Genomic DNA, 23,869 nt, shown 5'->3' on the forward strand with positions numbered 1-23,869 from the left:
CATCAATCCAGAGAAGCGCTTTACCTGGATTTCACAAATACTGTGAACACTCACACAGAATATATTTAGGTTACAATCAGGTTGAAGAACTAGAGCCAAAAACCTGGGAGAGAGCTGGACTTCTGTACCATCGTTTGCCTGGTGCTCAACACTTTTTCATAAATCTGTTAGGCTTTAAAAAACTTCCCTCTAAATTTTCTAACATTCAGCTGAAGGAAAAACCTAGTGTGGTGATTTCTGATGGTCACGCTCATCTTCATGCTATATTCTGAGGCTGGGTTTGAACTCCCTCCTAGATATTTTCCATTCATTACAAAACTATTTTTGTGTCCGACCAAGCACAACGCTCAGAATGTCTTCCAGGAGAGACACATATCCAAGCAGCATTGTTTCCCATCGCCCTCTGGGACAGCTGGCATTTCAGTTTTGAGCAATTATAAACCTATTTGATTTCCTGAGTGCTTCATACTGCACTGTTGGGTGTGCTGAATAACAGCGACACCAAGCATGCGTGCCTCTAAGGTGAAATAAAGCAGAACATTTTCATCTCAGGGCAGCGAGTGCTGTTGTTCTATGAGAGGTCGATGGCAACGCAGATGAAGACCGCAGTCGTTTGAAATGCCTCTGAGGCCATCCGTCATCAGTGATGGTGACGGAGCAAATCGTGGGTTTGTCACCTGGGAGACTACGGTTTGGTAAAAAGCTGTGATTTTGGTTAAACATACCACAAACGTTTAAAAGTGTCTTATATGTTCCCTTGAGTATCCTTTTATCTTTTTCAAATATTCCTAATTGCTTTTTTATGCGAAGGTAAGAGAGAAACTATCTCCTGTATGCTTAGACTTGACAATAAAGTCTCGAATTGCTATAAATGAGTAAATGTAACAAACTGGAAATGACTTTCTTAAATAATTGAATATGAAATATCTTTCATCATCTATACAAGCTACATAAAGAGACACAAATAGCTACAGTTTCAGTCAGATTATCGAGTTCAGACTGACTTAAAAATACACACAGGTATAACAAATACAGCAGACTTACATGGACATACATGTTACCACGGTGATGGTCATGTGATGCAAAAAGGGAAGCCATGTTGATTCACGGAGTTCCCGATGTTCCTGTCGTTCCTTTTCATCTCCCCGAGTCCCCTCAGCTGTTTCCCTGCACTTAAATTACTGCTGTACATGAATCTTAATGAAAACATCTCTCTTTGTTCTGGCTTCCACTCCATCGATTTTCTCTGCAGAGCCACCGGAGTGCTTGACAAAATGTGATGCATTATAGATTACAGATTCCCATCTTAAATTGCAATCAGGCCCATAATAGATGAGATTGCTTCATCGTAGTGACATAATAAAAGAAGTCCTGCCTGGCCGGGCATGCAGATTCATAACCGTGCTGTTGTCGCAGCTCAGTGTTGGTGGAGAGACAGATGCTACTGTACGGCGAGGGGGTTGTTTTAATGATAAAAAGTATGGGAGGAAGCATATGCTTGTTCATAATGTACTCTTTGTCTGTTAACACAGATGACTCCTTTGTCCCAATAACGTGAATGTGTGTGTTTTCGTCCCCACAAACTAAAGATTAATGGCAGTTTTCACTTGCTCATAGCTGAAAATCTGCACGTCCAAGAAAAGAAACACATTTATAACGTCCTTATGACCAAACAGTGTTAAATGACAGAGACATCAGGGGGCTGTGCTGGTGTTTGTGTGTACACTCCCCCCACAAACACCAGCACACCGGCAGCCTCTTCTCCTCGGCCTCTTTGCCCTCTGAACCTAACAGCTAAATTTCAGCCTACCGTTACACAAACACACACACACACACACACACACATGCACGTACTCAGTGCCTGCAGACTTAAATAGCCCTGAGTTGTAGGGCACTTGTAAGCTTGAGATGTTACCACCAACAGTGTCTCCCTCTTAATGGCATAATCTGCACGGTGACTTTGCAAAAAAGGTGCTTGTCATCACTGGGAACAACCTGGAGTTATTTAAAGGCAGTGTACAAACACACATGTACACAATCAGAATGCATGCACCACAATAAATAAATCAGCTGCTGGTGTTTCTTGCAGATTTCCTCCTCCTGGGAAACGGCCGGGGTTTAAATGGATGCGAGAAACTCAGAGAGGAAGGGGAAAGGAAGTGCAGATGTAGCAAAGAAGGGAGGATAGATATGTCAGAGAGACAAAACTGAGAGAGAAAGAGCATCTAATGTATCAAAGTGAATGCAGAGTAAAAGTGGAAAAAAAATGTTGGGGGCAGGGAGACAAGAGAGAGAAGTATGCTTTTCATTTCCACAGCACAGCGCGAAAGAAGCAAAACTGAGCAAAGCACAGCGGGCTTTTCAACCTTTCAGCCTCTCAACAAACAGGCAGCCGGTTGAAATATTGATGCTTCAATTCCAACAAAGGAATGTCTGAATGATTTTGGTACATCTGAGTGGGGAAATTCACCTATCTATAATTGATACGGCTGAAATGTTAATAACTGGATGGGAATGCACGGGAACGGAGGCGTAGGCTGAAAAGCGTGCACGTGTGTGCGTGCGCGCTCACAGTGGCGGTAACGCCCCAAAGGGTCTCCTCTGCTGTTTGCAGGATGCATTCACTCATGATGTGACAGTAAGCAGTTTCTTTTAAGTCAAAGCGTTGGACAGTTAATACATTCATAACTTGAAGTGAGAACTTTCTATATGACTTTGGCAAATCATTCCCTCTGTACTCAGCTGTTTGCAGCCAAAGTGGAGGTAACAGTAGACTCAAACCCTGGTGGAAGCCTGTTACTCAGCCTGCCTTTATCACTGCTTGCTGTATTTTTATTTCAGACTGTCAAAATGTCCTCGTTCTGTGAGCCTCGGTGTGCAACCGAAGCCAAACAGCCAAAAAACAATGATGGACACCAAATCCTCTAATCTGTGTTAATTCTTCCAAAGTGTGAAAACCATGCTGGAACAGTAAATGTGTTGTAATTAGACCCTGATAATTAGAGACAGGGGACCCAGGGAGGTCCCAGAGTGATTATTATGGGATAGCTAAAGCCAGAGAAACAGGAGGAGAGTGGGCTGAAGTTCACCGAAAACACTCTGCAACTCTCACACAGAGAAAGGCTGGCTCACACAAAAAGCCGTCTGCAAAACTTCTCGTCTTTCCTTAGCTGCAACTTAGCGAGCAGCTTTAAATCTCTTAATCTGCTAGTTTTTACTCCTTTTTTTGGCAAGATATATCAAGTCCTTTGTGCATTTTTCGCTTACCTGCAGTCCAGTTTCTCTATTTCAAAGTGCGGGTTAAAGTTCAGGACGATGCGCTGCGAAGACTCAGGGGCCGTGATGACCCAGCGGCAGTTCTGGTGAGGTGGATACTCCAGAGGGTAGCCAGGGGTGGTGATGTAGCCCGCATCGCTTGCATCTAAATTGCCGCCGCATGGTTCAGATGCTGGATGGAAACAGAGAGAGATAAGGAGAAATCATGTTTTACACAAGTCTGGAAACTCGAGTGGATAATATGATTACTTATAGGCTTTGGTCACCAAAATCATCCTGCGTGTTTGAAACGTTAACACAGGTCAATACACGAGTTCACAGTTAGATTAAGTTCACCGATTAACTTCTCGGATGAGAGGTGAAACGTCTTCAAGTAACATAAAGAAGTCCAGACGCTTTTCTTTGCAAGCTCCTTTAACTACGATGACCTGGATGACTGAGAACCTTCACAGACACATTTCACCGATTAACGTTTTCAGGGAAATTCAGGAGCAAGAGGGCAGAGGCTACGTGACCCAGAAGACTAAAGGTGAAAAAATAAAATACAACTGAAAGACAAATAATAAAACAATGACGAGAGATAAACTTCCATATTAATTTTTATCTGTAATAACCTTCACAGCAGCAGGCGGGGCTACAGTTCTGTCTGCTTATCGATACTGACCAGGAGTACGAGTGAACTTCCAGTTATTTCAGAGCATATTTGTTCATTGTGCATGAATTCTCACAATAAATGAAGCAAAACAGATAAAATGCAGATAAGAGCAGTGTGTGCAGAGACAGGATATGAGTGTGTCTCTGTGTGTGCGGTGTTAAAGGTCAACACAGCATCGTGAAGCACAAAGACTTCATTCTGGCCTGGAAGGACTGCCATGCACGCACACAGACACACAAACACACACGCAGACACACACTTCCAGATGCAGCAGTTACTGTCACAGAGCGGACCCACTTGTCAGCACTCATACGTCTGTGTCACATCATAAACAATACTCCTCGTTCACTGCCGCAGATGTACCCTGACATAGATGGGTAACTCATACATATCTGTGACACCCAGCGGCACAACACACACAACTCCACTGTATGAAATCTTTGGCACTTATTGTGCACAATGCTGGCTCTCCTGTTTGATGGACTGCACAGGCTAAATATGCCGAGCTTCTTCATTGTTTAAGATCTGCAAAACACAAGTTAAACCATCGTGGCGAGTACGTGCTGAATGCGAGCTTTGTTGAGTCCGATATAATGGCGCAGTCTGAGCCAGCGACAGACAGAGAACAGTCAACCGCCACGTTTTTTAGTCTGCTCCAAAATAACATCCACCCAAGTGATCCAGGTTAGGGTTAAAGTATATAACACGAGTAACTTGTTCTTCTGCACTGGCAGAAAATTAATAGTAAGTGCTTTTTGTTTAAAAAAAAGAGACTATTATTTCAAATATCCAGGGAAGAATTTCAGCAACCAAAAATGTGATCAATCAGAGCATCTCCAACAAAGCAGATGGATTTTCTGCAAATATTTTGGAGGAAGAAAAGATGGCTACAATAGGCCAGGTTATTCTAGTGAAAACAGCATCTGTGAGCGCCGGCTGCTTGATGGGAAATATTTGGCCGGTGAGCAGCCCCTAAAAATAATTTCCTGTTTTCAAAAGAAGGAAAAACAAACTCACAATCAAGCTCTTGATAGTCAGCAGCTTATTGCTCTCTCAGCCGTGACTAAATATGCATCAAGAAACTCGCCTCAAAAGAAAAAAAGCAGAGGAAGAGCAGCAGGAGGAGGTTAGGTGAGCTGTCTTTGCTACGATCTCACCCGCTGGGCCGTGACGTTTTATTTATCGCCACTGTGCTGAGAGGGATGACATAGCCAAGTCAAACTGCTCGGCAGAATGCAGCATGTTTTAAAGCCATAGCTATTAATAGTGTGGCTACTGTAAACTTACTCTGAGTGGAGTCAACATATGCAAACATTAATACACGCACGCATAAACACTTTATCGGGCACCATCTTCGAAACTAATTAAAAGAAAAGGTCAAACAAAAACGCACGTCGAAAATATCACTTTGTTGCCACGCTCACATGGCTGACTGCGTATCAGACAGTCAGTAAGAGAGGATTAAAGAGCCGGTAAGACTTCAGCGCTCAGCGCACACCGTGAGTGACACTTTGGCATCTGTATCTGGTGTCTACCTCACTCTGTCTGCAAACAATTAGTGATAACCGCTCCGTATCTCAACATTTCTGCCTGCCTCTCTTTGGTCTCTGGCGCTGAGAACCAACGAGTCCTGTTTATGTCCTCCTGACATACAGTGGTACAGGAGTAGGGTTACGTGGGCGATGTAACCCAGCCAGATGGATTTCATCTCAGCACCACCTGGATTAGTGTTTAACCACTCTGGAATCTCACAACGACATCAGCCAAACACCACTTTTAGCACACGCTGCTTTGCTAAACGTAGCTAATGAAAACTCTTGGAGAGGTGATGCAAGGGGTGTAAAATCAATGACTGCGGATTCAAATCTGACTGATAAATGAACTCCTGCTTGGATGTTATCTGAAGGATAAGGAAATCGACTCTGGCACATCCAGAGGTTGTTTTTTTAAATTTTCGTTTTTAATAGCTGACCAAATTGTTCTTTCCACAGACGTTGACTCAGCTACACATAAATCATTTGTGGTTAAAGTTGGCTGGATGCTTTAAACAAATACCTGTGCAACTATACACTTCAGCATTTACCTCAGGAGCTGCGCTCCGTCATTGTAATAGTATCCTTTAGGACCACTTTGATTAAAATAAGGTTATTCCTATTTGAAATCCATAGTTTTCTGTTTTCCACATGTGGGATCTTAAGGTGGGCGGGGGGGCTAAACTCTTGGTACAGAGCAGGCATCTAAAAGACATAAGACACTGACAAAAATGGCATGAAAAGGAGAAACTGGAGTAGAGGTGGGTTGCAAAGTGGCTTGCAGAGGTAGCAGCAGTTGTAGCATAACATTCTCTATATGAGGTTTTCCAATAGGATGTGCATAAAGGCATCAGCTGATTTTGAGCTGTCAGCTGATACAGGCTAGCTCTGGTATCAGGTGTTAGCCGCTAAAGCTAAATGCTAAATATACATATATATATATTCTGGCTGAGTCTCGCTACCTCTCCTCTCCCTGTTTCACCTCTGGCATACGGCCGATAAAGACAGCACCTCCAAGTGTCTGATGAATAAGGCCGGTGTGATATTTAGGCAGGTGCCGTGTGTGCATGAAGTATAGTGTCTGCTTTACTTTAAGGGTCTATTAATCTCCGGACGTGCACACATACACAAAGTCATTCAACAAACACTGCATCCAAACAGAGCAGAGAGTGACACAAATTGAGGCGATGAGGGCACGGATGACATCAGATCCTTTAGAATGAAGTGCCATTCATGATGAATTTCATATTGCACACGAAACATGTAAATATACAGCCGGTGAAACGTCAGGCCCCTGCAGCGACAGGCCAGCGTGCAAAGGGAGGGACACGGCTCCGGGTTTATGTCTGTAAAACAGGGAGGTGCATAAATACAGCTTCCAAAAGCAAACCTGCTATAATCCTAATTTGTATTCCCCACCCAGACGTGCACGCTGTGAAAAAAGTGCAATGTGTGTCAGAACAGAGAAGATGCTGAGTGGGGGAAATGCCTGACTTCACGTCAAGAATTACCAAATAGGTTAAAGACAGAATCATCCTTTAATCGTCACAGAGCAGCCTGCTGCGAGCAGCTGCAAAGGTGACGGTCCATCCTGGTGAAGTGGGGCTGGGCAAACAGGATGAGTGCAGCAGCTGCCGGCGACAGGAGACGGGAGACAGCAATGCTTGCTTTACTCGTTTTTCTTTTATTACACTAACACAGAGAGTAGAGTTTATAACAGCAGAGGTTCTCTTCATAGGTTTAAGCTTATTTTCCACTAGATTTGATTCAACTGTAATGGTTGGTTTCCATTACAGTTGAGGGGCACTTATTGAAAGTCCAGTGATGTCATTTCTATGCGACACAACACAAGATTGGAGGACATCGAGGCGATGGTGCGCCTGCTGCTCGGCCTGCAGCTTTCTGTCGGACTCCAGGTTTGGGTGTGGCCATGTGCGTCGTTGCCGTTTGATTCCTGTGAAGGAGTGCTACCACCTAATGGAAAACTAGGGAAAAGCTAGCTAGTGGAAAAGAGGCTACAGTGACTGTAGTACCGTGGAAACCTGAATCAGCGTTAAGTCCTGTCTGACTTGGTTTTTTATCATTTGGTCTAATCCTACAGCGTAGCATCAAACTAGGCTCTGGCCGATACTACAGCGCCGAGCGGGTACTTTCACAAGGCGCCATATCAAAACATCGGCGTATTCTTTGGCGCAGTGTGTCCTTGCCTTATCCAAACACTTTCCTCCTCTTGACCCTCGTTTTCACACAGTAAAGCTTTTCTCTCAACCGCATCAGCATGTGTGATCTTCAGGGAGAGGCTGTATTTGCACCACACATTCACAACAAATGCAACCACTGAACATCCCCATTCTGAATACAGACCACACACACACACACACACACACACACACACGATAAGCAGCAGTAAATGGTGCTAAGCAGTCGAGCACAGATATAAGACAGGTCATTGCATTATTTATGGCTCTCTGCCGTTTAGTATTGCATCCTTGATAACACCTATTCAGCAACTTTTCCCCACATTCCCACCTCAGCACACACATACACTCAGATGTACCCACAGAGGAATCTATGACAGTTCCCACAGACCCAAACTCGTGCACACTCTTCTCCATGAAGCTGGTTCGCACAGTTGAACCAGATCCTTGTTTGTTGGCCCCAAATGCAAATTTTCTGACCTTGTTTTTAAGCTCTTACTGATTCGTTTTCCCTCTGAGGGAGTCTGATTTGACTCTAAACAGACACTTTTCAGCTCGCAGCATTCGATTTGCTTGTCTGCGAGAACTTTGCCAATCTGTCAGAGTCCACATTTCTTCATGCCGGTCCGACCCCGTCATGAAAGCATTAGTGGTTTAGTGAGTGTTTGTTATGAAAGCAAGAAAATGTGTCAGCTAACCAGAAAGCTTGTTCAGAAACTATCAACCTGTTATCCACCAACAGCAGCGTGAGACTTGCGACCTCGTTACGGTGACCTTTAAAGAGTCGGGTCCTTAAATTTATCAGTATGTTCTGGCCATCTGCATCTGCAGTTTTCCAATCTTTCTCTGCATTTCATTCACTATTTACAAACATTGTGAAACGCCTACAAAAGCTGCAGACACTGAATCCTTAAACGTTAGAGATACAAACACAATTAAAAACCTTTGGTGTGACTCTGGGAATATGACAGACACTGAAAATAACAAAGTGAAATGTGTTGTTTGGATCATACCCAGGTGCTTTTAGTCCCCCAAACCTGGGAAACCTCAGGAATGGACAGAGAAAGAGAAAAGAGAGCAAAGGAGAAAAAGCCAGAGCTGGATGAAAGTGAGAAAGGGAGAGTAATGCAAGAACATCTGTCTCTCATCAGCTGAAAGGAGAAAGTCAGCAGCTCAGAAAAAGCTCACCGGACCAAAAAAATTATAACCTACACACACATACTGTACTCACACAGACACACAAACAGGTGGGGCTGTTTTCTCCAGGTGCCCTGCATTAAGACTCAGTGGAAAACCACAGAGTGAGCGTGTGTTTATATCTGTGTAAAGCAGAGGGAGGGATGAGTGGAAGACTACAAAGGATCTGAAAGAAAGGAAAGCGCGATCGGAGAATGAGGAGAAGGGAGAAAGTGACTCATAAAAAAAGCTGAGCGTGTGATACAGAAAAAGCACCGACATCAGATCAAGTTTCTCTGCTCAGGAGCAAAGGCACACCCTGATCTACGGGGCTTTAGACAGTAGACACAGAATCTAACAATAGACAAAATAAGACACAGAGAAAGACTTCAGATCAATACCAGAGCAGCAGCGGCTAATTGGAAAAACTCTCAGAGGCAGAGCAGCGTGAGGGAAGGAGACCGTTAAAGGTGCAGTCAGTAGAATTCCTCGAGTCGTTGTTTTTATTGGTGCTGCTTTGGTCTGACCCGACTGTCCTTAAGTTCTCTAAGCAAACAAACATCAGTGTGAGTGTGCCAGCTATCACTGAAGAAGCTAAAGATCTGAGTTTGGAGCTGGGAGTGTCAGCTGATGCTGATGGATGGCTGTGGGAGACGTTCTAAGTGCAGGTGAGGCGGTACAAGGTGAAAAATAAACCCTGGCTCTCTAATGGCTGCAAATGCAAATCCATCCATGTGTTTACCGACCTGACGATGACTGTGCAAAAAGAAAAATGGTTGTTGTTAGTAACTAAAACAAAATAATGAACAAGAATTAAACTCAAATGTGGAGAAAATATAATTTGTTTGCCTGATGAGGTGATGATGGCTGTGATTAGTGAGACTCTGGAGTCACTGCTTTCAAAAAGTTGTGTTTTTATTGTAATACGTGCACTCGTTTCCCTAAATCTCACCTCTGACATATACTTTTAATACAATAACAACTAAAAAAGACCAAAACTAACACTGAAAGCAATAAAAACGAGTGCTGTCAGCGTTAATCTCCTTAAAATGCCATAACCGCATTAACACGCCAAATCTCCGTTAGCGAGTTAACACGGATCGCCCCACGCGTGGGGCTGCACGGCATCAACACGTTAGCGTGGTTAGCTCATCAACGCGTTAGCGCCGTGCAGCCCCACGTACGGGGGGATCCGCGTTAACTCGCTAACGGAGATTTGGCGTTAACGAGAGTAACGCTGACGGCATTAATAAAAACTACACTGAATTAAAAAACAAAAGGTCAAACTAAAGACTGATTAGAAAATACAAAACTGGTCTTTGGCCTGCACCACATTTCATTTTTGTGTGCTGGACTGAAGTCTGCAATGATTTGAGCTGTCGCTGCATTACATCGCATGCACGTCACATAACTGGTCATTCTTTACATTTTTATCAGAAATTTAGTGTTTCCAAGCCAGTGATCTGACGTATTGCACATTTAACACAGACTTTTCATATATTTCGACATTTTTTAGTCAATATCTTCTTTAATCTCTTTAGCTACATCTAAGCCCTGCTGTGTGGCTGAATAAAATTGCTAACTTTGATATTATGATTGTAGTGAAGGCTGCTATCAATCATCCTGTATCTTGTATATAAAAAAATTGATTATGTAAGGAATGTTTTTGCTGATCGGTGGGCCGTAAATGTGACGTATTCCTTTAAGTCACTGAAAAGAGCTCCTTTTAAGCAGCGTATGAATGAGCGTCTCTAGCGAGTCGTGTGAATGGATCTCCAAAGTACGAGAAAACACAGACTGACAGAGTTCCAGGGACCAGACAGAAAGTGAGTGGCTGAAACAGTAAAGAGATTTTCCACCGTGGCAAAGTGGGGCTAAAAGAAGGTGAGGGAGGTTTCTTAATCGGGGTGAGGGAAAACACTGACAGAGGGAGGTGTGGAGAAAGACACAGAGCGCACTATTAAAGAAGAGCTGGAGTGCCAGCAACAGGATGATTCGGTGTGACGAGGAGAGAAAAAGGAAAACAACCTGTGGCTTCGTTCCACAGCGCTCCGGAGGGACTGCTGCAGACACAGAAGGCCTGGCTTACTCTCTCACAAACACACACACACACACACACAGGTTTTTCTTTGTGTGCGAGGATTTTAAAAGAAGTGGGAACAGGCAAATATCCTCATTTGAAAGATTTCCATGATCTCCCTTTCCCTCTGAGGACAAATGTTCTTCACAAGGCTGCAAACACAAGAACACCCACTCGCTCCCAGCATCCTCTCTAATTACTCCAGTCATTACCAGTGGCCAATGAAGACACTAGAATACTAACAGTTTACTAATGGCATGATAACTGTAATTAGAACATCCTGCTGGACCCACTAATTGTCCTTTCCCTTTTACAGATGAGAGGAGAGAAAGAGAAGGGGCGACTGTGCCAAAGGTTAATTGGGTTAATGTTTATTCGCTCATTGCAGCTAGGTTGTTGATGTCGATGGAAAAACCACTCTGTTTTTAGGCTATCATTATTCTAATGACTGAGAGACTAATGTCATCGTGCTTGATGCATGTGATTTTTGTTTCTCTTCTAGCTGCACGGCTCAGTGGCATGTAATGCATTTGTTTTTGTTTGTTTGTTTCTTTTAAAAAACTGGAAAAAAAGCCGCCGTGGTGATCTGAGTCCCTGATGAATACGTGTAACGCTTAATCCTGAGGCCTGGTGGAAAACACCTGCTGCCTGCAAGATGATTAAAATGAAATCAGCTCTAAGGTGTCACCTGCACCAGCTCGGCAAACTCAGCTATCTGATAAAATGTTTTAATAAACCTGACCATCACAGGCCAACGCAACGCTTAGTCCGATCTGTTCCCTGACATCTGTAAAGCAACATTTCATATTCAGTGTCAAACATCTCTTTATTATAATGTCATTTTATACTTATCAAGATCACATGAAGAAAATTAAATCCTTCACCTTCAGTGTATCATAATAGGAGTACATATTTATTAATAAAATGTGCAGTACGTTGCCCAGAAACTCTCTTGTGCGTTTCAGAGAAGAATAAATCTGGGTTAGTTTACTGCAGGTGGCTCCACTCAACTACTGCTTCACACTCTGCTGCCTTCCTCTTATTTCACTAATGCCCCGTAATACTTTCTCCCTTTCATTTTCTCTCTTGCACACGTCCAAACTCTCCTGATTTCTTGCTCAATGCATCTCTTTCATTTTTTTTATTGCTCCATTTATTGCGTGTACTTTATGGGGAGAAAAGTTTCCAATTCATGTTGGGGAAAGCTCGCACGTTACACATAATCTTCTGTTTTCCTTCCCTCAGAATCAGTGGATCAGTCGACAAATATGACAGAAAAGAATAACTCAAAACAAACAGATTATGGAGAATGCACACAAATTCACCAGGAAGCTGATTTAAGGATCGTTAATTGCTCTTAATGATAAGCAGGCTGTTTGAGTTTTTCCACAGCTCTATAAAGGCCTGTGCAATTATAGAAAATACTGTTGAATTCATATTTGCGTACTCTAATATCTGCAGTGTTTCAGGTTAAAACCTGGATTTGTAATTACGTGGAATGACTGTTTGTGGCAGCGAGTCAGTTCATTAGGTTCTGAGCTATAACCCCATTATGTGAATGACATGAATGATTTGTTTTATTGGTGGCCAACTGACGCTTACAAAGCATTATGACCCAAATTGATGTAACATTTAATTACTACGAGCTGACCCCACCGGGAAACACAGACCCACTCACACTCACAGCACACGGTGCACGTACAGGAGAAGCTGTTTCATGTTCAGCGACCAAACTAAAACATCTTCACGTGGATGGTGAAGCACCTGCTAGACGGTAAGCCTTTAAGTCTGCCAGACGTTCTTATTTATCCCCCTGCATGTAAATGGAGCTGTTAACTTCACCTCCGGAAATTCTTCCCACTGCTCAGACTTTTAAAATCACACCAGGCTGGTTGGAGCCATCAAAAACAATCACATAAACCAAACCTTAATGCGTACCTGTGGGCAATTCACCACCACCGCTAGCACACTTCTTACACTTAGTATCATGGTGATCCTGTTTCATCATCCACCATATTTCAGCAGAGACACTATGGAGGCAGACAGCTGGTCTTGAGTGGCCAATTATGTCCGTTTATCTCCCTTCCAGGCACAGCTGTGATCAAACGGAATGAAGAAACAGGATCAAACAGCGAGGCTAAAAATCATTCTTCCGTTTCGTTCACTGCTTTTTGCTGCTTCCCTCTGCCTGTTTCTGTCTCTGCTGTCTCTGTTACTTCCTCCCTCTGTACTTCCATCCCTCCCGCGTCTCTCTATATATACACTTCTTAGTCTCACTATGCTTTCCTTGCTCATCTCTCCAGAGAGAACAAAGTAGAGGCATCTATAAAAGTTAACTGCTGAGAAAGCTCCATTCTGCATATCCTACTGCTCAAAATGTGTGTGTTTGTTCCAGAGATGCTCAGTGTACCTGCAGGGAAACCTCGAGGGGAGCTCGAGGGTAGTCCCCAGGAAAATCAGGCTTCACCTGCTGTCAGCAAACATAAAGTAAGAGGTCAAAAAAGAACAGAATATCAACATGTTCTCATATTTAACCCCACTGTCAGCATCATTTAGCTGGAAAAAGAACAAACTCCAGTCAGTGGCATTGAAGTTAAACACCTCATTCATCTTCCTTGAATGCCACAGAGTTTCCATCTGAATGTTTCCTGTGCTGGACTGCAGCACATACTTCCTGCTTTGGTGTTGAATATAAATGTGACTAATTTTAAGACAAACAACTGCTGATCAAATGACCCGCTGTTCTTTCTTCTGGACAGGAAAGCCTCAGAACCGTTGCATGCTTTGCACAAAGTCAGCAGTTTTTAATTATTTATAGCATTAATAATCTGAACATTCACATCACCTCACACAGGCCTTAAATTACTAGTTCAGATTTAACCTAATGTAAAAATGCCCACAGATAGCAGGATGCTCCACCGTACAGTTTCTCACATCAGAAGTGAATTGTATGTAAAGAATGTCCTCCCTGTGCCTTCTGTACTTCTGTGGTTCTCCAAAACAACATTTGGCAATCAGGGCCACTCAATCCAAGTCATGAGATCTGCAAAAGCCCTCCGGAATAAGGCAGTAAAACCTCGAATGCCACCAACCTCCCTGCAACCACCCCCTTTCGGTTCTCTCTCTCTCTCTCTCTCTCTCTCTAGATTTACACATATGCATTCACCACAAAGCAGAAAGTGAAACTCGAGGAGAGACTAGAAGTATATCTCCAAGTATTCAGGTCTTTGCACAGGCAGCAATGAGAAACCAGTGCTAACAATCAGTGTGTGCAGCGAAAACAAAAGTCATCAGTCTCCTGGTAAAGGCCGCAGTAGCTAAGCTCTTAAATTTACGTAAACTGAGTCAGACCACTCGGAGTCCTGAGTGTCCATCAGCTGAGTCGAACTCCCCATACACCCCTGCCTGTGACGATGTAACAGAAACTTTGGGTAACGAGTGTTTTATGTGGTGACAAGTAGGTTCGTTGTAACCAAAGAGACTTAAAACGTCGTCTGTGCATCAAGTTCTCATATGGAAAAAGATTTTTGTGGCTATCCTCCTCGTGCGTAAAGGTTGTCTGGAGACGAAAACGCACACAGCGATAGATTCTGCCTCTCCACATTTAACAGAGAGTAAAAAGCAAATGCGTGTTCCCTTCTCACATCATATTCCCGCTTATGCACTCGAAGGTGAACTCGTGGTCGGGTTACACAGCCGCAAATCCCGTCGCTCACACGGGCTCGGGAGCGAACGCGAGCCTCCGTGGAGCGCCGGGCCGGACCTGACCTCCGGTACACGGAGGCAGCAGTCCCGTCACACCGGCCGCCACCTCTCCGCGCTCCCGGAATGACAGGAAGTCACCGTAAAGAAATGCGTTCAGCTTTTTTCCTTTTAGTAAAAACAGTTTCGAGGAATTTTAGAAGAGCGCAAGAGATGGAAACGTGCTGGAAGAAGAACTGCTGACAACAAAATTACTCCCGACAGGAATTTACAGAACATTTCGATCTGTCATCTTTTTATTACTGAACGTCGTTACTGATGTTTTTAAGACGATAAAATCAACGCTGATTAAACCAGCATCCCTTCGAAATCAGCCCTGGATTAAATTTTTTTTTAAAAAAACACGGCTGGTGACGAAGGTACTTCATCTGTAAAGTCATCGTGACAAAATAATTTCTGTTGCCCGTTCGTACTTCCTAACGTTTGTCCCTGCACCGGACCGAGAGAGCTGGCTCACAGGCCGTCCAGCAGCGCGGGTCTGTCTCCTAAATGTGATGAAAGTAATCAACGTCCCTCAGCAGTGCGCCGTTTCAGCGCATTACTTGGAACGGAGCGGAGATTTGGCTCGAGCCCGTAGTCACCAATTGCGCAATGATGCTTTCCCTGAATTTACTTTCACTGCACTGAAAGAAAACAACTTTTATTCGTTTTGTGATGTGTAACTGCTCTTATTTTCTCTTTTTACACCTTGTGTGACGCTTGGATTTAGGCGGACAGCAACAGCATCAAACTTACCTCCTTCCCCGGCTTTTACCGCTGAAGGTAACAGAAGAGCCAAAATACATCCACAGAGCCAAACGAATAAATCCATCTTTCTCCCTCAGAATAAAACACGTCTTCTCCTCCTGTGTGGTTTTATTTGCTTTATCTGACACACGGCTCCAAGTCGCACTTCCCTGACCGTTTCCACAGTTATCTGTTTTTCTAACGTGCAACACGGTTGTGTCCAAAATCCAAAAGCCGGACAACGTTCACCCGACTCTCTAAGAATAACACGCCGGAGAAAATAAACAGTTCATGCAGTGTGAGTGCGTGCCGCCACTTCTCCTCAACCAGAGCAACTTGTCTAGAAACGCAATTTGAACTCTAAACACGGTTTACAATCCATTGCTGTGCGCACAGTCGGCAGCGCAGGGAAACAGATCAGCAGAGTAAATAAAGAAAATTGTGCGTTTTAAATTAACTAGAAACCAAAAAGATCATCAGAGAGCGCTAACTGCGACGGAAACGGGGAAAAGTAACTCGCGTCTTTCCTCCTTGGATTAAAAATATTTCCAATTGTTTTATGCAAATATCTTCAGGCGCATTTTCTTGGTAAGGAAATTAAATGTGTTCCGATCTAGTTTCCCGGTAATGGTCCGTTCATGCGCAAAAGACAACGCAGGATCTCCGAGCAGCTCGATCTGCGTGCGTAAAGCTGGTAGGCAGAAAGAAACGTGGTGCCTCTCCGCTGTCCTCCCACAACTGTGCGTGTCTGCGCTCAGACGCTCTGCCCTGTTCCCTCTCTCTCTCTCCCGGTAGCACGCGCTCCTTTCCCTCCACTCTCCGCCGGGTTTGTGGCAGCGAGCAGGACCGCTCACTCAGTCCCCTGCCTTGGTGCGCGTGCACGCAGTGCGCGTGCGCGTGTATCGGATTACAGTAGGCACCTCGGCCCGCCTCCATATAGCCCCTCACTGATTAAAGAGCAATTTCATCTCCTCTCTCTCTGACCATCTCTTACCTCCAACATATCTTTCCCACTCTCACCATTTCTTTCATTTTACCAAATTTCTTTCTGCCTTCTCCCCAAAATGTTCCACTTCATTCTCTTTCTGTGGCTTCATACTTTCGCCTTTCTGCTCACATGTCTTCCTCCAGTCCTCCTGGTATTAAAGGGAATCGAGTTTGAAAGAAGAGAGGCAGAAAACTGGGAGAGAAGATGCCCACAGCACAGCTTTATGAGCTTTGTAGTATAGCACCAGGAGATTTAAGGTACCTGGTGCTGGTTTACAGCATTACAGGGGAAACATTGATCCATGTATGGTTTGCATGTATAGACCAATCAGAACGAAGGGGAATCTTCCGGTAAACTTTGACTCGGGATTACTATGAGAGAGGTTTACTTGTCATGCAGAGCGGCCGTTGTGGTTTAAAGGCTGAATTCCGGGATGCAAAAATTCATACACACCTTTATGCAAACACATAAGCCCTTGTCTACAAGCCAGGGCAAAAAGCTGTTTACCAAGGGCACATGGGTCAGTGCTGAACAGAATCTAAACGAGGGGCGGAGGACAGACAGGAAAGCTATACAGACGCATGCAAACAAACGCTTTCACCACACAAGCATGGACATGTGCTGACACACACTTGCAGTGGTAATGAAGTTGAATGGAAAGGTGACTGGATTTCTGTCTACTTACTGAACACGCACTAAGACTTAAAACCACTTCACTCTCTTTCCACGTGCACGCTCTCTCTCCCTCCCTCGCTCATTTGCTCACTCCCTGCAGTATAATAGATGTCAGTGGGAGGTGTTGGTTTTAGCAACACCAAAGCCTGTGGTCTAAAAAACCAATCCAATCTTAGCTCTTTGCATTGCCTTCCCAGGACACACCCTACACAAATTCGCACACGGATCCACGCAGCTGAGCTCACCACTGACCACTCAGTGAAAAAACTCATGTGGGAAGTAAACCCCATCAAAACTCCTTTATTACAGAGACGATAATCACACGGCTGCCGATGCGTTTTACATCATGTGCCAAATATTTATATTTCTTCTGACACAAGAGTTTCTGAGAACAAGCAGCCTGAAAATGGGATGTGGGTATTTTGTTTTCCCAAATCAAAGTCGCGTAGGGAAGCAGGTAAATGTTCAGTCTATATTTATGTTTCCTGTCCTCCAATCAGCAAAATAAAGGTAAATCAGTGATCTCAGCTCAGAGCAGCGACACACCACACGCATACAGTCACTCAGATGTTTTCTAACATCTCCGGAGGCCTAAAGGTATTGAGTTCTTTTTCCATGACAGATTTCAGTGTGTGTGTGAGAGAGGGTGAGGGAAAGAGTGAGTAACTGTCACCCTTCTCATTGCTCGGGTCCCTCTAGTGTACGACCTCTGTAACCTGCCACTCACCCGTCTTGCCTTTTTCGTGCTGTGTCTTTCCACTGAAACCGAAACCGGTCCGGTCCCCTGGAATCTGTCAGGTGATGAAAGCGCACTGCAGTCACGTGGTAATGTCGCTGTATCGTCTGTCCCAGCGCTCAGAGTCACGGTTTGCAAACATGATTTACTCTGAGCAGTCAGGCAGCAGCTAAGATGTTCAGCAGCAGTTTTTAACTCTAAGTCTTGATTCCTAAACATTTTTCAGCTTTTGCATATGACTGAAAAATGTCTTTTTTTTAGTGGATTTTAGTTTAGTTCTTTTTTAAAGGACGGGAGCAGAGGATGCTAAAGGAAAATCTTTGGAAGTCTGAGAATCCTTCGGGAAAAATAACTTCAGCTTATCCACAGCACCGCGCCACACGAGCTCAAACCTTCTGGACTTCCCCTCCGCTCGTTCTTCTTTATGACTGACACAGTGTTGTGAAACTAGGCTCTGCTGATCCATGACACCTTTGCCGCCTGCCAAACAGTCGACTGGGTTTCCAAGAAGTTACCAATGACATCATCGAGACTCAGTTTTGGGGAAACTGACAGACTTGTTGCTGGTTTGTTCACAGCACCAACCGTGCCAGTGTTTCCACCTCAGAGAACCACCTGCCTGTGATGAAGGTACATTTGATTGCACAACACAACTTGGAGTCACGATAAAGTGACATTTGGGGGGTACAAATATATCTAAGACACTTACCATTGTTTATTATTTAGTTTACAAAGAGTCATTACCATGCACTGATGCTTTGGCATTTCTCTCATTGATGCATTTGCCATAAATATTTGTTTCCTTACAGCTGCCAGCTGTGGAGCAGGTGTTAAAGTGTCTGGACTGTATGAACTCCTGAGCTCCTAAATCCAGATGTTCAGCCATTAGTTTGTGTGTTTAATGAATGAATTAAATAGACTGTAAAATGTTTTGAAGAAAAGATTTTAAAAATGTTTTATCTTAACTTATTTAACTTTAAAACAGTTAAATAAATTAAGATAAAAATGAAATAAGAAAAAGTTCAAAGATGCTAGAATAGGTCAGACCGTTTGCACCAAAGACTCGATGGAAAGAAATATCATCTTGGATCGGATATCTTGGATTTTTGGAGGGAATAGCAATCATGTTCAGAACATTGTTTGAGTGATCGGTAAACTAGAAATGTCATCAGAAAAATATAGTCCAGATTCTTTGATCGTGTGCTGTTACAAATAACGCAGCAAGACATAATATTTGTCAGTAAACTGCAAATATTACAGCGGCTCCAAACGCCACCAACACCTCAAACGCAGATGAGAAGTTTACTTCAGTGTGTAAAGCCACAACAAAGGCCTGCGCCTTGAAGAGAGCAGCACTGAAAGTTAACACATTTTCACCAGCTCACAGTTTTCCCCACATCGGCTTTGATTTCCAGACCTGAAGTTTACTGTTCAGCCTGATCCTTCATGGAGACGGAAAATCAGTGTGACAGACAGTCTGTGTCTTTACAGGATTTCAGCGTTTGATTGTAAATGTGGGGAAAGAAACCAAGTGTGTGCTCAGTGTGTTCAGCAAAGAGATCGCGTGGACTGAACGTTTGTCTTTGAAAACATCTTTTAAAGACATGAAATTATTAAAGTGCAGCAGAACAGTGAGCACACGTTTCCCTCCTTCTGATTTATAATAAATAAATTGTGTAACTTTTATCACAACAGAGGAAACACTGTAACGCAACACTGAGCTATGACGTTAGCATGTTTGCATTTCTCTCTCTACGTTTCCTGAGTCAGTTAGTCCTGCAGGTAACAACACAGATGTCTTAAGTATAAGAAGTCACTGATGCTACATTTCAACAGTGTGGCCATGATGAATCATTTACTGCTATTTAGTAACTGTTACACGTTCCATAGTCCTGATCTTTTTACCCGACCTGCTGGGTAAAACATCACCGCATCCTTATAAACAGTGTTTCTGCAGAGCTGTGAAGCCAGCCGAGGGTAAGGCGATCCCTGCTCTGCGTCGAGGGAAGAACTTGTCGGCGGTCTTGTCGACAAGCAATGTCCACACCTCGCCAACACGCTGCACCTCTGCTATTCTCTCTTTCTAGTTCACTTATTCTGACGAATGATTTCATGAATTCATGTCTTTCACTCCATTGCTTTCTCAATTTGTGTTTTCGTCAGCACCATCGCTCTGCAGCGTCACGTCTCTTATTTTGCCACCTCTTTATTTTTAGGCTTTTCTTTTCCATTCACGTCTGCTCTGTACTTTTTTCCTTTCGCACATTAATTGTGTCCTTCTCTTTCTTGTTCGTTGTACTTTATAAATATTATTCTTTCAATATTTATTTCTAATTTTCACTCCTGGTTTTTCATCAAAACAGCACATCTCCCCAATCTGTTTTCCCAGGACCTGGAGTGGAAGGCATATTTTCCTGGGAGGTGAATGATGTAGATCAGCTCCTTGGCTTTTTCCTCTTTCTAATATCAGCAATATCCATGTTTTTTCAAAGCCCTCCTCCAAAGAAATTAGATCCCAGGAATCAAGTTCAGCTCTGCCAGGTCTGCTGGGAACAAATGAAAATCACACAAACTGTTCACACACTCAGCTAGTCCTGCCTGCAAGGGCCCAGGGCAGCGCTCTCCCCAGATTTTTTGATCCCCTCTGATTAACGCTCTGAAACTGCTTTTCTAAAAGCCACCAAAGAGGGATCAGCAGCACTGTGTCCATCAACCTCTCCTCATTTGTGCCTGTGAGCGTGCCAGGGAGTAAATGTTTGGGCAAGTGTCTGTATGTCAACGACTTTAAAGATTTCTGAGTGCATATTTGGAAGCTGTCAGAGTGCTAGATATTTTTTATCTCTGAGTAAGTGTGTGTAGTGTCAACCTGTTGACGTCTGAAGGCTCCGGGGACTCTGCAGGGCTGCACTTCGTCCAGGTTTTCACCGCAGTCCAAAATGAAATTTCCTGTCTAAGATCTCTCCCACATCGTGAATCAGGTTACCTCTCATCTCTTCTTTTATTTTCTCTCCTAAAATCAACAGTCATAAATATGGTCCAAGCACAAAGCCAGAAAAACTGAATAACAGGAAAAAGGGACTCTGTAACAACAATGTGGCACACACGAAGTGATGATACCTCACCCACATCTGTCAGCGAGTCTCATAAACACACAGAGTCAAATCAGTTTTATTTATACAAATCATCACCTCAAGGCACTTTATATTGTACAATAATACACACAGAGAAAACCCCAACAATGATACGACCCCCTATGAGCAAGCACTGTGGCGACAGTGGGAAGGGAAAACTCCCTTTTAACAGGAAGAAACCTCCAGCAGAACCAGGCTCAGGGAGGGGCGGGGCCATCTGCTGTGATTGGGGGTCGCACACAGCAACTGAATCCAGGTGTAATAAACCCTGACACAATCGTGGCACGCTGCTCTCCCCTACATAAGCTGCCCTTATAAGCTGAAAGTTATCTTTTGTTGAAAGTATGACGCTATCAGCGTTACTAGCTCAGTATGTATTTGGTATCAGATTAATATCAAAATTTGCAGTAACACACGCCACTAATACCCATTTAGCCCCATGCTGAAAATTCTCAGTAATGGAAACACACACACTCCCCGCGGCCTCATCAATAAGCCATATTACTGAGCAGATCTTATGGGAGGCCACCGTAAATTAGTGTGTCAACAGTTAACACGCGCTACACTGACATACTCGTTTAGAGCTGGAGCTGTGTCGGCATGCGTGTGTGTTTCTGTGTGGGTGCGCAGCTAAGCAGCGATAATCACAGTACAGCCTGTGGAGACTGCAGGGAGTCCACTCAGCTATTAGCAAGGACACAAAGACGATAGAGAGACACTAATATACGCACAACCCCACACACAGACATTCATTGATCACAGTCGGCCGTCAGAGCTGCGGGGAGTTTGTGAATGATGCCTGCACTCTTTCTAAAAATTGTATTGTCCGGCTTTCTTTACAAGCGTCTCATGTCTTCCATCTTTCTCCCTTTTATCTTCTTTCTCTCCATCGTGCAACTTTTGCCCTCTCGTTCTTCTTTATTTCCACTCTTTTACAATTTCTTTGCTTTCCTTGTAGAACTTTTTCTGTCTGCAGGCCTCTTTCATCCTATACCATTTTCTTCCACTCTGCCTGACTTTCTCATTTACTCCTCTCTCTTGCTATATATATATATTTATTTACCCACTGCCCTCCCTCCATTTCTTTTCTCTCTTTCTCTCTGTGTGGTTTGGAGATAAGTGTCCTCTCTGGATGTTTGACTCAGCTGGTAGCACGGCAGCAGCAGCAGTTAGTAGCTTAGCGTTCCACAGTGGGGAAAAAGCAGGTGCTGCTAAGATGTCAAACTGACTCTGTAAGTACTCGTCGGCATGTGGAGTGGGTATCAAACTGATATTCATATTGTTTAAGAAGAATAAATTGTACGGCAAGCAAGAAATCCTAGCTCACAGCTTTAGAGTTTTTATTTTAATAACTTGTTTTACGCTCGTCGACTCTACAGGTGAGTCTCTAAATGACTTTTATCTGCTGAGTTGTTGAAAATGAAAACACATTTTTATTTTTTCTTGGTTGTCATGCAGATTTCAACCCTTTAAAGGGTGAAGCATCAAAGAACTGAGAGAAAATAAAATGTTAAAAAAAAGGTTTTTATTGAACATTCTGACAAATGTGAAAAAATAAATCCAATATAAATTGGCACATATGAGTTTAGTTTGTGTCATTTTTGCTACAGAAGGCATTTTTGTTACTTTTTTTCTTTTTTCAGGGCAAAAAAATCACACTGATGACTCACAGAAACTCATATCAGATATGATACGTTTGGCATTAAAGTCTGTTTCCTCTTGATTGCTTTGATGAATTATGTCTAAGTAATCACAGAACCGTCGCAAACAACCAAAATTTTTTCATAAACATGCTGCAGCCTTAAATATTCGAATTTTATCCAATGGTAGAGAAAAATACCGCACTTCCAAATAAAGGCACTAATTCGGGACATCAGTCTGAACACAGCCTCCTTCCTGTGAAGCTGAAGTTTTACAGTCACGTGGTTTCCGTGTGAGAGCTGAGGCGCTGTGTTTAGCAGCATCAGTCACTGTCTGACGAGACAGCTTACAGTGAGGGGGGAAGAAAAAAGCCCTTTACGCTCTTTACACCCCTTTTCATCACCCTCCATTGTTCCCCTCACTCTATTATTATTCTAACTTTAGATCACTTCATTGGTCGCCCCATTCCTCTCTGTTTAAGCCACTGCCGACACAGTTTCTGTAATTAGAACTAACTCTGCTTTTACTTATGGGGAAGAGATGCACGCATGCACCGTTTGCACGATCCACCACCTTCCATCTGCAGACAGAGCACTCATATGTATGGTGGTATTGTTAAAGGGAAACAAAGGGCGGACCTGTTTATGGGCAAGCTGCTCAACTGTAACCCTGGAATTAAAGAGAAGAACGGGTCACTGCTCACAAGTATGTAGAACGAACACACACATGACAGGATGCTGAGATCCCAGCATCCTTCTCTGTCTAATGACATCATCAGTAACAACAGCCTTAGGGGATTTGTTAGTGAGTCTGTCTGTGTTTGACGAGTGGAGCCTTCTGGCTGTGTGAAGCACAATAGCAGTGGTTTTCTTGGTGGGGTGACTCTTGTCTGTCTTAGATGACACACACTGATAGGATTATGGTTAATAGCTTAATCATGAACTCACAAAAGCACACATGCACGCACACAAATGTGGAGAGAGAGCAGCCTGATAATGATAAATGATGGGTCAGGAAACCTAACGCTGATTAAGTGGCCTCTAACCCCTCAGAGGCTCATTACACAAACTGTATCAGTGTGTGTTTGTTTGTGCGTTACAGTATTTGTGGCACCTCTCTGTGCTTCCTGTCCTCTCTACCCTCTGTGTGCTAATCCTGACTGTTAACACCCTGAACTCATCAAGCTGTTGTCCACACTCACAAACAGATAAAAGGTTCACAGCACAATAGGGCCTCTTTTTTCTTACCTGGGGACTTGTTCTTAGAAAGAGCATGTTTGAACAACATGCACTA

At 43.6% G+C, this 23,869-nt stretch overlaps 1 protein-coding gene across 4 annotated transcripts in view; it reads right to left on the reverse strand.

The window, feature by feature from the left end:
* LOC146651636 (neuropilin-2-like) overlaps positions 1-16,269 on the reverse strand; it is a 93,949-nt gene extending 77,680 nt beyond the window's left edge. For 2 of the 4 annotated variants that reach the window (XM_085384162.1, XM_085384160.1), the window contains exons 1-2: positions 15,415-16,256; positions 3,268-3,448 (exon numbers count right to left, since the gene is read on the reverse strand). In XM_085384162.1, the coding sequence (XP_085240288.1) occupies positions 3,268-3,448; positions 15,415-15,490 (257 nt within the window). In that variant the 5' untranslated portion in view covers positions 15,491-16,256. Of the gene's footprint in view, positions 1-3,267; positions 3,449-15,414 lie in introns of all 4 variants that reach the window. The other 2 variants (XM_085384163.1, XM_085384161.1) reach the window with 2 other exon arrangements.
* Positions 16,270-23,869: the final 7,600 nt, after the last annotated feature.

Source organism: Rhamphochromis longiceps, linkage group LG16 (genome assembly GCF_057381845.1).
Source record: "Rhamphochromis longiceps isolate RC_006_pf linkage group LG16, R_longiceps_female_GT1.1, whole genome shotgun sequence".
Taxonomy (NCBI): domain Eukaryota; kingdom Metazoa; phylum Chordata; class Actinopteri; order Cichliformes; family Cichlidae; genus Rhamphochromis; species Rhamphochromis longiceps.